The 17,303-nt window shown below is 42.9% G+C and overlaps 3 protein-coding genes across 6 annotated transcripts in view; all 3 read left to right on the top strand.

Annotated features, from left to right (window-relative positions):
* The first annotated feature begins 917 nt into the window (after positions 1-917).
* LOC140556880 (4-galactosyl-N-acetylglucosaminide 3-alpha-L-fucosyltransferase 9-like) lies at positions 918-4,221 on the top strand. 3 transcript variants are annotated; one of them, XM_072680991.1, is made up of 3 exons: positions 918-1,123; positions 1,218-1,299; positions 2,956-4,221. In XM_072680991.1, the coding sequence occupies exon 3, from the start codon at positions 2,961-2,963 to the stop codon at positions 4,062-4,064; it is 1,104 nt and encodes a 367-aa protein (XP_072537092.1). In that variant the 5' UTR covers positions 918-1,123; positions 1,218-1,299; positions 2,956-2,960; the 3' UTR covers positions 4,065-4,221. The 3 variants fall into 3 exon arrangements, with proteins under 3 accessions (XP_072537092.1, XP_072537093.1, XP_072537094.1); XM_072680992.1 differs by lacking the exon at positions 1,218-1,299; XM_072680993.1 differs by lacking the exons at positions 918-1,123; positions 1,218-1,299 and adding an exon at positions 2,209-2,828.
* A 2,240-nt stretch (positions 4,222-6,461) lies between these two features.
* The window catches only part of pxnb (paxillin b), a 33,670-nt gene continuing 22,828 nt past the window's right edge, over positions 6,462-17,303 (top strand). For both annotated transcript variants that reach the window (XM_072681985.1, XM_072681983.1), the window contains exons 1-2: positions 6,462-6,697; positions 13,329-13,559. In XM_072681985.1, the coding sequence (XP_072538086.1) occupies positions 13,547-13,559 (13 nt within the window). In that variant the 5' untranslated portion in view covers positions 6,462-6,697; positions 13,329-13,546. The remainder of the gene's footprint in view (positions 6,698-13,328; positions 13,560-17,303) is intronic.
* On the top strand, positions 6,696-10,134 carry ctu1 (cytosolic thiouridylase subunit 1 homolog (S. pombe)). Its single transcript, XM_072681986.1, has 2 exons — positions 6,696-7,409; positions 9,459-10,134. The coding sequence occupies exons 1-2, from the start codon at positions 6,914-6,916 to the stop codon at positions 9,992-9,994; spliced, it is 1,032 nt and encodes a 343-aa protein (XP_072538087.1). The 5' UTR covers positions 6,696-6,913; the 3' UTR covers positions 9,995-10,134.

The following is a 17,303-nucleotide window of genomic DNA, read 5'->3' as shown; positions in this document are numbered from 1 at the left end:
TCAGACGGAGAAAGGATAATGTCTGTCTACAGCCCTTTTCCGAAAGATGTTGCATTACAGTGAGGCAATGCATCTGGATTGTGGCGATTCAGCTTCCTCTGTTTCGACATCCAAGACTGGACGATTACTGATTGCGGCAGCGTATTTAATAAACGTGCATTCCTTCTATTGCTCCGCACCACAGTCCCTCCAATCACATTTGTGTATTCAGAGCATTTTGACCTCATTTTGACCTCTCCATAGAGTCGGTGCTCTAGATCTGAATTTCTTACGCCTACAACTTAAGGATAACGGCTTACATGCATTTCCATGCAATTACTGAGTAAATATTAGGATGTAATGAAAGTTATAGACTTGAACAGGAATGCATTAGAATTCTGAGATCAATAATTCAATGTAATTGAATTCAGCTGGGTGAGATGTAGCAGAGCACTAGTTGTTTCCATATATATATTGAATGAATGCTGCTCTTCTCTGCTGTGTGACCCACTGTGTTAGATGCAAGGTCAGATGAGCACTGTGATTTAGACATCCGGCCCTAACTCTACCTTATTTACTGCATGCGTTATTATAATACAATGGTTGTGTGTTATTGTCAGGTCAGTTTGTTTGCTGTTCAACATGTTTGTTTTGTCAGCTGTAGACACCTTCAATTAAGCCATCAATCAAGCCATCAATCAAGCCATAAGTCACATTTGTGCAGTTGTTTTTTTTTTTTCACGTCATAGCACATGCACCTAGACTTCTGGCAGAGTGCTGGGATCAGTGAATCATGAATCAACAGTGACCTCTACTGGACCCCCCAGAGCAGGACCACTTGGTGGGTGTTACCCCTAAAAAAACAGGAACAGAATTCTCTACAGTGCCCCAGGGCTTATATTTTTTAGACAAATCACATAGGCTCATCTATTGCTGACCGGCCAGTAGCAAGTTCGCATGGTGTGGTAAATAAATACAATATACGTATGTTTGCTCAGGACCACACCTTTTCACAGAAGATAAGATTATGGCATGTCTCCTAGATATGACGGAAGCACAAAGCATGCTTCTGTGCAAGGCCTTCCTGTGTTATTTGCACATCCTGGATTAAGCAACGCTAGGAGAGCGCTGAGGAGAACAGCGTGTAAGTACATGTCCAAGAATTGAGGTTTGAATTGGGAGAACTCTGTAGGAGTTGAGACTTTGTCAACAGGGTGGTGTTTATGACTCTACTACAGAAGTGCTGGCCTTCAAGGAGGAGATCACCTATGATCTTAAACTCTGCGGAGTAACGGTGGCAGTTAACATCCACTGTAAAGGGTAGGTTTAAGGAGCATGCTGGCTTTTATTTGTGTGTGTGTAATTACTGTGTAATGTAAACCAAGTCTTTCAGAGTTCATAGGAGTAAAAGGAGCCAGACGTCTGAGGAGTTTAATAAAAATAATAAAAAAAACGGGTAGGAAGACACTTGCCTAATGCCTGAGTGTGACGCTGTTTTACAATAGAGACATTTTACAATAGGGACGATTTTGGGGCAAAATAGACCCCGAAGTCTATCATTTTCATCATTATCGGCATGACATGTTCTAAACTAAAAGGGTTATGCATAGTACAAAAAAGGGCTGAGGATTTGTGTGTATTGCTGCTGTCCAATTTTTCTCCGTTTTAGTTTTCTCCGTCCTTTGAACCCTGTAGCTGCTCTGTACAGTATATAAATAAGTCTGGACAAATTTATTCTTTTTATAAAGAATAAGAACAAAATTATTCTTATTATAGCTTATCTGTACATAATTCACTACCCTTTTTTGTACTGTATATATAACCTTAAGGCGAAGTAACATGCAATCCTTAACACACTAAGGCATGCTATTCAGTAACTTCAGGGACTTCTGTAGAAACTGGCGGGCTATTCTCTGGTAATAGAAGTAGATAGCATATAAAAACTCGATGTAACTGTTGGGAATTAATAGTAAATCATTCAAACGTGTACATTTGATCGATCCTATCACCGCCACTGTATAGAAACCGGTCTGAGTGACAGCAGTGTTTGCAGTTAAAGCTTGAATTTCCGAGTCAGTGGAATTCTCCTTTCTGTTTCAGACCTTCAACTCAAATGAATCAGTTGACTTTGAGTATTCATACCGTGATGTTATGTGTTCTGAGGATGTCAGTGTGTGTTTTTTATGTGTAAATGAGGTTGGTGCAAGTATTAGAACTGCTGTCTGGACTAACTTCTGCCTAATTTACATGTTAATATAATATTGCATTCTTACGATTGGCTACTACATTAAATCCAAACAAAAATCAAGCTTATTTGTCTAGCGCTTTTCACAACTGATGACGCAGAGCAGCTTCCAGGAATTCAGTAATAAAACAAAAGATCAACAACACTTAAAACATAAAACACCCCGTGAGCAAGTCAAAGTGTGACAGTGGGAAGAAAAATGTCCTTTAAAGCTGAAGGGAGAAACCTTGGGAGGGACCGAGACACACAAAGCGGACCCATCCCCCTCTGGTCAGAACTACTCATATATTAATGATTAACCGGACCAACACATGAGACAGTTCAGGTGTGCTGATGTAGTCATTGTAGTGATGGTACGAGTCCATGTAAACTGTAACCAAGGCTGTAACACTCCAAGGCTTAATACACACTAAGGTGCATTACTCTGTAACTACAGGGGCTTTCTCCTGTACTTTCCCCCGATGGCGGAGGCCATAGTTTTTTTTAAGGGGTTAAGGTAGTCGGTAGTAGAGGGTGGGCAACTAGTCAGAGGCAGGTAGGAGTAGCTGGAGGGCAGCTGGGCAGCTCGTCAGTGGCCAAGTCTTTTCCTTCGGTGTCAGGCCAGGTATGTCAGCTTCTTGAGGTTTTGAGGACAGCAGGTTTGAGGACAACTGTACCTACTTGTTTTTATTGCATGTATCAGTTTTTAAATCTATTATATAATAATAATTTTTACTATCTGCCTTTTGTAGAGAATATGATGCCACCCAGTCTACAGAATGGAAACCTATGCTACATTGTGCTGAGTGCGGTTTCCATTGGAGCGGTCTTTGTTCTGTACCTCACTTTTGTTCCGAACAGCCCTACCTTGTGCCCGCCTCACTATGCCCAGACGCCCCAATATTCAGGGAAACGCAACGAAACTCTCTCTCAGCTGCCTGCCAAGCCCATGCTTTTATTGTGGTTCTGGCCGGAGAACTTTAGGTTCAGCCTGAGCGACTGCAAGACCTTGATGGACATCGACGGCTGTTTCTTGACGGACGACAGGTCTTTGTACAGCAAGGCTGACGCAGTGCTCGTTTTCCACAAGTCTATCAAATGGGACTTGTCCAACCTTCCTACCTCTCCTCGTCCTCCTGCCCAAAGATGGATTTGGTTCCATGTCGAATCACCAACGAACACTCTGAAAATACCAGGTCTGGAGAACCTCTTCAATCTGACTCTGAATTACAGGCTAGATGCTGACATTACCGTACGCTACCGGCTGTTTGTCAGAGAACACCCTGAAGAAAAGTTTGTGATGCCCAAAAAGGACAAGCTGCTTTGTTGGATTGTGAGCAACAACAATCCATCCACCGGCACCGGCGTGAGGACCAAGTATTATAATGAGTTAAAAAAGCATATTGAGGTGACTTTGTTTGGAAAGGCCTATGGGCGGTTCTTGAATTATGAGGACTACTTCCCCACCATAGCCAGCTGCAAATTCTACCTGTCCTTTGAGAACTCCATTCACAGGGACTACATCACTGAGAAGTTCAACGCGCCACTTGCAGTTGGCACGATTCCTGTAGTGTTAGGACCTCCTAGAGAAAACTATGAGGTTTTCGCTCCAGGCAACTCGTTCATTCACGTGAACGATTTTCCAAGTGCAAAGGAACTGGCTGAATATCTGTTTCGACTAGACAAAGATGAGGAGCTTTATGGCAGCTATTTCCAGTGGAGGAAGCATCTAGAGGCAAGACGTCACTTTGTGTTGCAGAAACAAGAGTTTATAAAGCCCATCTGTTCTGCCTGCAAGTATATAGGAAACCATAATGAGTACAAGGCTCCAACTAACATCTATAAATGGTATTTTTCATGATATGTCAATGAAAACGTAAGTAGTAGTAGGTAGTAATAGCACAAGAATTCAATGGCTTTGGCTTGAAATTTGCGGAGAAGTGCCTCCATAATGTGATCTTTTCTGACAACTTGCTTATTGTGTTCCTATATGATCATTAAAACATGAATAAAGCTTACTCAGTTTTTCCAGAAATGTGAATATTAACATTAGGCAACATCAGCAACATATAGTGTCACTCACAGTAAAAACAGTGTAACAGTGTGTATCTCACGCTGAACATTTCTTGAATCCATGCCAGGTTTTCTCTCACCCTAGCTGCGTTCACTGTCCCCTACATGCAAAAATCCAGAGCACTACAAAGAGCACTGTTATAGGGATAAGAATACAGAAAGATAAGCTGCACGTGACTCTTCAAGCCAAACAATGTGATGCAGTAGTGTACCACGTTTTCAGACACTACTACAAAATGGCGAAACCTCAAAGTAGTGCGCTATATAGTGAACATGGCACAGTTTTGGACACTTATTAGCTGTAGCTTGTTGCTACTCTCACTGCCAATCACAACTGGGTCCCAACACTTTTCACACTCCTGGATTTGGACTCCCGACTGGGCTGGATACAGTATTAGGTCTGCTAGATATCTTTCAGTCGCCTGATTTGCTTCTGATCTGGGGCTCTCCAAAAACTGTCAGCAAGTGGAAAATAGGGGCTTAATATCATGTAGGGTGAAGCGAATTTGGACCCAAACATGTCTTGACTACAAAAAACTCCTGAACAGTGCTGAGAGCAGAGAGCTGGTGCAGTCACGTGGGTTGGTCTGCTCTGGCTCAGGCCCAGCCTGGCACAACCTACATTCACCTGCAGCTAGCTCATGTATTCATTAACACACACACACTTATCAGACTGTGTAGCTGTTCTAATCTTTTCTATGTGTCTAGTTCCTCTTTTCTGTTTCCTTCAGTTTTGACCGTTGCTCTGTTTGTGGTTTGGGCACGTATACTTATCATAAACTCATTTAGAGTCGTCATACTCGTTAAATATTAATAAATGAAATTAAATGAAATATTAATAGGCCTATGTGGCTTTCATGAAATGAATTCAAATCCAGTATTAGAGAGTTCACACTAAAAAAAAAAAAAATATGTTGATACATAATTCTCAATGCAGAAAATATTAAGCATTCAAGGCAGTCTGCAATATTGCTATCATATTAATTTTAAAGAAGTGATTCTTCTTCCACGACTGGATATACTTGACCTCTGTGTTAATATGTAAAATATTATTTTTGATCAAGTCTTGTATGTTCTCTTATGATCATTAATAAGCAGTGAGAAGCACGAGTTTGGGCTCACGAGGTCCTACTTATTATCCTGAATTTGGAAATGTGTGATGAGCTCATCCAAAAGGTGTTGCTCAGTCAAGTAGCTAGAACCAGCACAGCAAATTAGCAAGCTGTTAGCTAACCCAATTTGCTTAAATCTTGCTTTTCTACAGCTAGCAAACTTACATTTACATTTATGGCATTTAGATATATATAGGCTTAACCAGAGGGACTTACATGGTTACTCATATTACAAAAGTGGGCCAATGCAGCGTTAGGAGTCTTGCCCAAGGACTCTTATTGGTGTAACGCAGCACAGTCACCCAGACTGGGAATCGAACTGTGGTCTCCCACATGGTGTAATAGCTCACTGGCAGCTAGTGGGTTTTATCTGTTGTGCCACACCAACCACCTTCAGGTCAACCAACCAAACTTCAGTTCACTAGAAACACAATGGGCCCTATTTTAGCCATCTATAGGCAAACCGCCAACAGTGCACCGCGCAGCTTGATTTAGGGCGTGTCGGTGTGTCTTTGCTATCGTAACGGCGGGTAAAGTTCAACTTGCGTGGCTTGTAATGTGCAAAAGGCATGTAGTAAGTCTCTGTATGTATCATGGGTGTGTTTTGGGCTGCTATTTCAGTGGCGCATCGTGCAGGGCCTGGGAAAGTGTGCTGAAGCGGTGGTGCTCCTTTATGAACGTCTTTGTACTTTAAATATTAAATTAAACCAAAGGTACAGAAAAGATGTTAACTACAAACAAGATATAAAAGCAACAAGCACATATGAGGTAGTAAGACAGTAGTAATTATATATTAATAAATATATTTATAAAATAAAAACGAAATATAGAATACGCAACATATATATTTATATTTGTTTAAAATAGCCTATAGTAATTTATCAATATTATCATTATTATTATTATTATAATAAAACGATAATTAATTAAATAAATTGTATTACTCGGAGCCACAGTGACAGGAGATATATGGGGGGCGGGGGGGGTGCACTGCTCTCCGGACCGCCAGGGGGCAGCCTCCACGTTTCACCGCACGGGGCCGGCCGGCTTTAAGACGACGTGGAAACATGAGGATAATAAGCATGAGGGTGGCGCGATCATAGCTAGCTAGCTAGTTCTGTAAATATTAAGGGTTTTGTTGGGGGGTTTAATCAAACTATGCATGGATAAATAACGGCGGCGATGTGTTTAATTAAACAGCCTTACACACTGCACGATTTTCAGCGTTTTAAAGTAGCTAGATAGCTAACTAACAGAGAACTGCTCTCGGCTGCCTTGTGCCAAATGTTTCTCAGGCTCGGTCCCGTAGGTAAGCCTGCTGCGCTCACTGGAAACGAGCCTTTATCTGTGTCTTGCTTGTTTGACGTGTTTCGGCTTGTGTTTCGAGGTTTTGTAGAGGGGTTTGGAGCTGTCGCCACGCCAACCGCCAACCCCACACTCTTCTTTGACTTCTCGAAGTGAGGTGAGGTGAGGTGCAGAGGTGGAGTGTTTGGGTGGTGTTTAAGCTCTAGTGCTGTAGCTCGCCATGCCCGTCCAGTGCAGCAGCTGCGCGCAAAACCGCGCCGTCCTCAAACGGCCCAAAACCGGCCACTCGTTGTGCAAAGCCTGCTTCTTCTGGGCGTTTGAGGAGGAGGTTCATCACACCATCGTGTCCGGCCGCCTGTTCAGCCGCGGGGAGACGGTGGGTATCGGAGCATCAGGTGGGAAGGACTCCACCGTGCTGGCTCACGTTATGAAGGTGCTCAACGAGCGCTACGACTACGGCCTGAAGCTGCTGCTGCTCTCCGTGGACGAGGGCATCACCGGCTACCGCGACGACTCTCTGGAGACGGTGAAGAGAAACCAGCAGCAGTACGATCTGCCCCTCAAGATCGTGTCCTACGAGGAGCTGTATGGCTGGACCATGGACGCCATAGTGAAGCAAGTGGGGCTGAAGAACAACTGCACTTTTTGTGGCGTGTTCAGGAGGCAGGCACTAGACCGAGGTGCCATGATGCTGAATGTGGACAAGATATGTACAGGTACTTCTGCAGTCCTGTTGCTGTCACATGGACCACCGAGTCTGTGGGCATCCTATGGTTACTAAAGGGGAACTCCATTGTTTTTGTTGTGAATATGGTGAATAAGGAGTCTCATAGAAGTGGATTTGTTCACAGTGGTGCTGATGAGAACCAGACATCCAAACCGATCCAAAGGGCTTTATCCTAATCCTGGAGAATTTCAACTGAAAGAAACAACTGTTCCCGGTCCAGGAAACTGGCCCTTTGTGTAATAATGTCCTCTAATAAGTACAAATCGATTCCTGAGACCCCTGGTTGACCCGTAGTGTTGAGCCCTGTTCAGATTGGGTTAGTTTTACACATGTCCCCAGTTGAACAAGCTCTCAAATCTGGACAGCAGTAACATTACAGATAAGCGAGTTGTTAGTACCCACATGTTTACATCGCGAAGAGTGGATAATTTGGCCTGCTAATTTTTAGAGGATGGGGAGGAGACCACAGACGTCACGATTGAATGAAATAGATGGTAACTATTCCCACCCTAAATAGGGCTGTAGTCTGACTGAGCTATGCTCATGTAAACAGTATTTCTCGATGATCTCGAAGTTCTGACTAAGGTCTTAGCTGACGCCTCAAATCCAGACTATTTAAGGTGGATTTAAATATTACAACACTTCTGGCATGATTTTCTTTTCTTCATCCAACACAGCAATTAAGGCTTATGTGAGTTCAGTCAGACCTGTCATTGTCCTGCTGTATCTTTATAGCTGGATTGAGCTGCTTTGGATGCGAGCTGACAGTAGCTTGTCCTACATTTAGTTCAAAAACACTGTGACCGACTGCAGCCTTGCCCATGCTGTCTCCTATTGGCTCACGCATGGGTCCATCAGACAACGCTCCATCAAAAGTTTAGCTCTGGTGAGCGTTGTTGGCCGTCAATGCATCGCTTTCAATGAAATCAATGATGACCAAGACTTTGACACATTTAAAAGTGTCAAGTGTCTCTTTAGGTCGGTCCACTGTTTTTGATCGGAACATGCGTCACAAGGCAGAGGAGTACTTTTTGCAGACAGCATAGGCTGCCCTTTGTGTTTGCATGTAAGCGGTTTGTCCGAAGTAGATATTAGATATGTTAGTGTAGGTCAAGAAAGTGTTTAGAGCTTCGTAAACAGTGGGGAAAGACTGTAGTCAGTCTATACTGGTATGGTATATGACCATAATGGAACCTGTCTAATATGTTCAGTTCAAATGTATTTCTATGGCGCTTTTTTTACAACAAAAGCTGTCACAAAGATCTGGGTCTGGGTCTCTTTTGAGCAAGCCAGGGGTGACATTAGCGAGGAAAAGCTTCCTCAGAATGAGAGGAAGAAGCCTTGAAAGGGAACGAAGACTCAAAAGGGGAACCTGTCCTCTGATGGACACCGGATAGCAGCATAAATAACAGAGACAGGAACAACGGGGTGAAAATAGTGAAGAGAAGAGCTATGGCTGATGTGACCGCAAGCCATAAGTTGAGAATGCGACACATGCTCAGTGTTAATGTAAAAGGCCATGCAGGTTAAACGGTCATTTGCACAGCTGTGCAGGATCTAATGTGGCATGAATAAAACAATACGAAGATCCAGAGCAGGACAGCATTATAATATATAAATATTATCTTGTGGACTTAATTAATTAAAAAAATAAGTCAGAAAATGCACTGGTCAATTGGATTGCAAATGAAATATTAGACATGTAGATCCTGCAACCCCTGGTTCTCCATCACCACAACTGTGACAACATTTCCAACTCACAAAGAATTACGTAATCATTTTTTTTTAATTCTGTAAAATCTCTGGATTTCCCTTTTTCAAGGGAACCCTGACCTCTGTGACTTGTATGCTGTGACATGTCCAATGCTATAAACCAGTCAGAGATGTTGTCTATTTATAGATACATGACAAGTAGGCACCATACTGAGGCTTACATGTCTTCACAGTCAGGGTTTCCTTTCAGTCCATATGGCTTTTAAACAGATTCGTCCTGAAGCCAGGCAGTCATATCAGCTACCCTGTGCTTTTTTGTTCCTAGGTCACAACGCAGATGACGTGGCAGAGACTGTGCTGATGAACGTCCTGCGAGGCGACATTGCCCGCCTGCGCCGCTGCACGGCCATCAGTACGGCCAGTGACGGCGAAGGGGCTATACCGCGCTGCAAGCCCTTGAAGTACGCCTATGAGAAAGAGATTGTCCTCTATGCCTATTTTAAGAAGCTCGACTACTTCTCCACCGAGTGCATCTACTCGCCCAACGCCTACCGCGGGCACGCGCGCACCTTCCTTAAAGACCTCGAAGCGGTCAGGCCTAGCGCCATTATGGATGTCATCCACTCTGGAGAGAACCTCTCGGTAAAGGACGGCGTGAAGATGCCGGTCCAGGGGACGTGCTCACGCTGTGGCTACATCTCCAGCCAGGCCTTGTGCAAGTCCTGTGTGCTGCTGGAGGGCCTGAACAGAGGCCTGCCAAAGCTCGGTATAGGCAAGCACCACCGGCTCCACGGCAAGATCCTGGCGCAGCAGCCACTAACCCAAGAGGAGGAGAAGAAGCTAAAGGCAGTAGACTTTTAATGAGACTCTGGACTGGAATGACTTTTTGCAGATTGATAGGGAGCGAAACTTAGCTTCTTACTTTTTGGCTTTTGTTCTCTTTCATATTGAATTTTTTGGAAATGTGACGCATATCCTGAATATAATAAAGATCTATCTTAACTGTTTGTTGTTGTGTATTTTTCTTAGAGATACAGATTTTGGTGGGAGATGTTCTGATGTACCATCTCTAATTTTGCAGCTGGTTGGTTTATGATGATGGTGGCTAACGTTATTCTTGTGTCCCTGATCCTGGGTTAATAAGAGGCATACAGTGCAATAGTATTCGACCCCATGAACTTTTCAACCTTTTGCCACATTTCAGGCTTCAAACTTAAAGATATGCAATTGTTTTGTGAAGAATCAACAAGTGGGACACAATCGTGAAGTGGAACGAAATTTATTGGATATTTTAAACTTTAAGAAATAAAAAACTGAAAAGTGGGGCGTGCAATATTATTCTCTCTATTTTGCAGACTCCAACAGGTTTTCTTCCAGAATGGTCCTGTATTTGGCTCCATCCATCTTCTCATCAATTTTAACCATCTTCCCTGTCCCTGCTGAAGAAAAGCAGGCCCGAACCGTGATGCTGCCACCACCATGTTTGACAGTGGGGATGGTGTGTTCAGGGTTCATACCTGTGTTGCTTTTGCGCCAAACAATGTTTTGCATTGTGGCCAAAAAGTTCGGTTTTGGTTTCATCTGACCAGAGCACCTTCTTCCACATGTTTGGTGTGTCTCCCAGGCGGCTTGTGGCAAACTTTAAACAAGACTTTTTGTGGATATCTTTGAGAAATGTCTTTCTTCTTGCCTCTCTTCCATAAAGGCCAGATTTGTGCAGTGTACAACTGATTGTTGTCCTATGGACAGAGTCTTCCACCTCAGCTGTAGATCTCTGCAGTTCATCCAGAGTGATCATGGGCTTCTTGGCTGCATCTCTGATCAGTCTTCTCCTTGTTTGAGCTGAAAGTTTAGAGGGACGGCCGGGTCTTGGTAGATTTGCAGTGGTCTGATACTCCTTCCATTTCAGTATGATTGCTTGCACAGTGCTCCTTAAGATGTTTAAAGCTTGGGAAATCTTTTTGTATCCAAATCCGGCTTCAAACTTCTCCACAACAGTATCTCGAACCTGCCTGCTGTGTTCCTTTGTCCTTTGTCTTTGTGATGCTCTCTGCACTTTAAACAGAACTCTAAGACTATCACAGAGCAGGTGCATTTATATGGAGACTTGATTACACACAGGTGGATTCTATTTATCATCATCAGTCATTTAGGTTAACATTGGATCATTCAGAGATCCTCACTGAACTTCTCAGCAAACTCACTGAGTGAGTTTGCTGCACTGAAAGGGGCCGAATAATATTGCACGCCCCACTTTTCACTTTTTTTTATTTCTAAAAAAAGTTTAAAATATCCAATAAATTTTGTTCCACTTCACGATTGTGTCCCACTTGTTGTTGATTCTTCACAAAAAAATTTCATATCTTTATGTTTGAAAAAGGTTGAAAAGTTCAAGGAAAAGAATACTTTTGCAAGGCACTGTATATGGTTAATATGAGGTTCCTGGGTTATCCCAACGTTAAGGTGATCTGACTGATTCTAGAAGGTGTCTTACAGAAAACTATTTAGGCCAACTAATCCGATGTACATTAGGAAGCATAACATGGGATGGCATGGGATATTCCATTAAAAGCTGCAGATTAATATACAGTATGAAACAAACCTAGGGGAACACCATGGGAGAGTGGATGAGCTTTTTAAATATGTGGACATCTAAACTAAGCATTTGCTTACAATTGTATATATTTTTTTAGAAATCTGTTTTTCCCTCTTCTCCCAATTTTGTACTGCCAATTAATCCACCTGTTCGTAGCTTCCCCCTACCACTGGCAATCCTCCGGGCATCAGGAGGGTGAATCTTAACAAGTCTCCTCCATTACATACAAAGCCAGCTGCCGCTGCTTTTTTTTTTCCCAAACTGCTGCCAATGTGGCATCGCCGGACAGCCGACATTGCATGTGTCCCCAACTCCTGTGCCGGCCAACATTGCTTTAAAATCAATGAGTGGAGAGAGCATGGCCACTTGTGCTCTCTCAGACTCCGGTAGCTGATGACAAAGGCCATAGTGGATGCGCATTAGACCGCTGTACATGAACATGGCTGTGCAGGAGTGGGGTGTTGATCGCAGACATTCTCAAAATGCAGCTTCATTAGATCACATTTAATAGGGAGCCTGTTCTCCATGATGCTCATTGTCATTGTCTTGCTTTGTGATATCATGTTTTTTTTCCCCCTAATAAGCGTTGTTAAACCTTCCATGTTGTTCCATGCATCCGAAGAACATGTGAATGGTTAGCTGCACACCAGTTTACAAGGACGCAATAAAAAATGCACTTGAATTCTTGAAGTCTTCAGGAGTCTGAAACCCCTGTTTAGTAAAGTAGCATGAAGTGTAGGACTGGGTTGTGGAAAAGAGCATAGGGGAATGAGAGTGATGCTTTTCACCATCAACACTGTGTGTCCTTATTCAATAGAAAATTGCTCTCTTAGGAATGTGGATATTGTTCGGCGGAAATGAGCATATTGACAGCCACCCAATATAACCAACGTTTGTGTGTGTATGTGTGTGGAAACTGACATATATTGCCTCATGGCTGCAAGCAATATATGAGCAAGAGGCACAGAAATATCACAGCTCGCCCAATCACCCAGCTCTGCTTCTGGGTTTAGAGAAGTGACAAACAGCTGTGTGTATAGCGTGCAATCATTTGCTGCCTGAAAATGAAATGTGTGGGTGTCTGATCTTACTGTTAATCTTTGCTTAAGTGTTTCAAAAGTGTAAACTTGCAATTTGAAAAAAACAAAAAAAAAACCCTGATCTTATCCTCTCACATTGTATATTTATAAGTAAAGCCCCAGCAGAGGTATAGGGAAGATATTGGGGTAGCGTTAATCATTTAAATCGCAGTTTATACTTTTGAAACACTCAAACAAATGCTCACATTAAGTCAGGTTGTATGAAGCACACGAGAGAAAAAAAAAAGAATTGTCAAATAAAAAAAAAAAAATTGGCATGAAAACATTCAAAATTGTGGGTTCGAGCATGCGCAGAGCCGCTAGGTAGGACATTTCGACGGGTAGCACGATTCGGCAGAACACCGGTCTCCGGCTGAAACCGGCGTGGTGGCTTTACAGTACAGGCACTATTCCAGAGTATCAAAGCATGGCATTACTACATCTCCGTTTACGTAACGTTAACCCTTGCGGAGCTGACTGAAGTGTGTGTGTGTGTGTGTGTGTGTGTGTGTTGTTGCAGGTCGGTGTGAGGAAGCCTCAGACGCTAGAGGTCACTCCAGTGGAGCGAGTCTGTGTCTTCTGAAGTGCGCTGCGGCTCCCATTCAGCCAGACCTGCGCGTTTGAGGAACATCACAGCCCAGAAACTTTAGTTGGAAACTCGTTTCGGAGAAACCGGGCTCGTAGCGTTTCTCCTCGGGGTCTCGGCGAGACTCAAACGTGCGAAGAATTTCAAGAAGCATGGACGATTTAGGTAGCTAACGCTTTTCTCCTCTTCCTCCATACCTTTTTTTTTAAATCTTTCCAGTAAGTTAGCCAAAAACAACATAGCGGAAAAAGTATGGGTGGGAATGGGAACAGCTAGTGGGCTACTCTGAGGCAGGCTAGCTTGCTAACGATGAGCAGTAATTAAACAGTGGTTTGTCCGCGGTGTGCAAGCTTTTGTTGGGAGGTTGAAAGTTTATTATTTTGGTCTTCAGAGTTGAGGGGAGTCTGTTTGGGAGCAGCAGCAGGAGATAGCTAGTGTAGTAGATAGTGTTAGCTAGTTAGGTTTGCAGTGGACGCGCCGGGTCTTACTAGCTATCTAGCTAGCTATCTAGTTTGTGGGGGAAAACACCAGCGGTTGACTAGCTAGCTAGCTTGTATGTGGGGTGAGTGCCTGGAGAGCAACAGCGTGGGGCTAAAACCGCCTCAGACTCCGACGTGGACAGTGGGCTTTCGACACTGAAGGGGTCAGGAAAGTTTTCTAAGCAAGTAGCACCAGCTAACCCTGTTCGAGACCAAGCTGGAGACTTTGGGGCTAGCTAGCTAACTTTTTAAATGCGTAAGCCGCAACTAGCTAGCTAACGTTACTGCACGCCTTCACGCTTCAGCTACGAGCAAGTCTGTTAAAACCTGTAGCTCTAGCTATTTGTATTTAGCTAGTATAGTAAGTTGTCGTCCATCTGTCATATGTTCCTCACCCGTCCTCCCTTTCACTGTCAGTGTTTATCTCAGCTGTTTTTGATTTCTGACTCTCTCTCTCTCTCTGAACCTCACTGATTCCTGTCTGTGGCCAATGTGTGCTACACATGTTTGAGCATGGGAGTGATTTCTGAGCCCAAGCCAGCCGACTCCTCAGTCCACCCCCACTTTATCCTGCACAGCTCATGATCTCAGCCTGAAGACGGCCACTGAGACATGGGAAGCCAGTGCCGCTCAAGGAGTTTATTGTCCATCGTGACAAAACTTGACCTTGCATAGATCAGCAGCCCGTCATCTGTCCTCTCACTTAATTACTTACTGGACTCCTTGTCCAGAACCGCGATGCAGGCAGCTTTGACCTTACGAGTCGTGGCCCTTGTACAGCTAATCATTCTTATTGCTGCTTATAGCCTTTCAGCACAAAATAGGACAGATATAGCAACGGTTTTCACTGAGGTGCAGACCACAGCGGTGTGGTGTTTTGACCCAGTGGTCTGAGCTGTGCTGAAGAAAGAGTTGACTGTGAGCAGACCTAGAACTTGCCTGCTGTCACCATGTCTTAGTTTGGCCAAAGGAACTGAGGTGTTGGTGGAATGTATGCCGTCACTGTTTTTTGCCGTCTGGGGTCCAAGTCCCCCGCCCCTTTCCGTCCGCACTACCAGTGAGCACTCCAGCAGAGCGCTCATGTTGGTGGTGACTGAAAGGACCCCCTCTGATTAGCGTACATTACAGTCTGGTGTGATTAGAGTCCCATTCCTCCTCCAGGAGTGTGGGACGGGACATGCCTGGAGGTTCAAAAGGTCAGTCTGGATGGGAGAGGTTTTCAGGTGTCTGATTACAATACGGAGCAGAGCAGGCTTTGATACGGAGACTGTTTGCTGTAAGACTGAGGTGCTCAAACTTTTTTGTCCTAAGGGACCAAAATGCGAGGTTTGTGCTGGGCCGGTGGCCAATAAGACGAAAAGGCACGCACATAATGAAGAGGCCTTTCCTGCAGCTTGGGTTTTCAAAAGTCTATCACATGTTATCAAATATGTTCTGCTTCAGAGTGTACACCAGTAATTATGTTTTTAGATTTTTTTAGAAGTTTGCCATCACCAAGTAAACGTCTTTGAAAGAGATTCTGATTCAAAACGATAAAAAAAAGTGCTAATGGGAGAAAAATCTGATTTAGAATGTGAGTTTGTCCCTCACTAATTATGTTTACATGCACACAACAGCCCAAATTAGTTTTGTGATTCTTTTGAATGTAAATCATGAATTTCATAATTTCAGACAAATACAAGACAATAACAATAGTGGTAGAGGACAGTAATCAAAAAAAAATCAAGTTAAAAAGAGTTAAACAAAAATAAAAGAAAGTTAATAATGTAAACAATCAAACCACTGAACTAAAATAAGAACAGAAAAAAAGTAAAATACGAAAAATAATACATGCATATATATGTAATTAAGGTCTGGTTCTATTACAAGAGTCAATCAATGAAAAGGTAAGAGTCTTAGAAAAATACAAGTAACCTTATTATGTGATAAGTGTGTTCAAGGGAGGACTCCTGTTCTATGTAATCAAAAAAGCATTCCCAAACCTTATGAAATTTGCACATAGAGCCAGCTTGAATGCATGAATTTCATAACTTGTCGTGTAATTAGCTAAATGATGTAATTACATTCAAGAAGGATATAAGGATAATGACTCTTGACGTTGAAGGGCTAAAGAAGTGCTCAGACTAGAGCAACCCGAGAGCCTCGAGGCACATTATTATGAGCACGTAGAGCCACAATACTGCCACATTATCCCACTAGCATAGTCAACAACCTACATACCAGCCCTGCTAAGTTAAGTCATTTATCACCTTGCTGTTCGTGTACAGTTTCAGCTGTTTCATAATCCAACTCTGATTGCATTACACCTTGCAGGCCATTCTTAAAGACACATGAAGCAGAATTCCATATAAAAACACTGTCGAGTTCTTCTGAAAAGAGCTGTCGCAGCTCTGCACCAAAGTACCTTAAGTCGGGCTGTTGGGTACATGTACACATTAGGTTTGCTAAATCAGATCTTTCCCATTAATAGCATTGTTTTGTATCAGAATCTATTTATGAATAAAGAATACTAAGAGATGAGGGAGCTATAAGTAAGTGAAAATCTGAACTTGTACAGGTATGAGTACTACATATCCATATGTAGCCTGAGTAGACATATATACATGGGCTATTCTATACAGATTACAATTTACAGATGACAAACGTACAGAAAATGAACACCTGTACAGTTGTGCAAACGATCATGATGTTATGTAGCAGTATTGAGTTGTCGTTAAATCCAGTTTGGTTCTGTGAAATTTGGAAGCTTGGTTAGGTTTATAGATTAGAGTGTCAGGTGTCCACTGTGGTTGAGGAGCGCTACAGCTCTGGAAGGGAAATAAGCTGTTAGCGTTCCGTGTTGTGCTAATATTTGATATTTTCGGTAGCCATATTGAAAGTAAAAGTAATAAAGAAACACAGTGTTTGTTACGTTCTGACAGAATGACTGAGTTATTGAAGTTATTTATCGTGGGCTACATGCAGAAGAAGTGTGATTAAACGCACAAGTTTCAAATCTAGCCTATGTAGAACTGAAACAGCAGTTCTCAGTCTACTGCCAGTTGTCTATGATGGTGGTGGTGGTATAATAAAAGCTTTGTGCAGTTTGTTGCTAACCTTTTTAGAGGGTTATTAATTGAATTCCAAGGTTTAGCTTTGATTTAGGTTCAGCAAATGCTCTGTTGATGTGTTGGAAGTTCGTTTCCTAAACCACTAGTTTTGATGTTGCATTGATATTATATAAAAAACAAGGCTGAGCGGTGCATAGTTGTCACTGAACATGCAAGAAGCTGGGACTAACTTGGGCAATGGGTTATCATCATGCAAAACTCAAGCAGAAAGGGATGACCTCGGCCTGTTGAATAGAAGCACTACAGCCATAAAATGCTTTTCATATGGGAGTGGGAGGTAAAGCTGAAGTGGAACCATCATGAATAAGGAAATGACTGTT

The sequence above is a fragment of the Salminus brasiliensis genome, chromosome 6 (assembly GCF_030463535.1).
Source record: "Salminus brasiliensis chromosome 6, fSalBra1.hap2, whole genome shotgun sequence".
NCBI classification, from domain to species: Eukaryota; Metazoa; Chordata; class Actinopteri; order Characiformes; family Bryconidae; genus Salminus; species Salminus brasiliensis.
The sequence above is the reverse complement of the archived record's forward strand: the minus strand, read 5'-3'. Positions and strand labels throughout refer to the sequence as shown.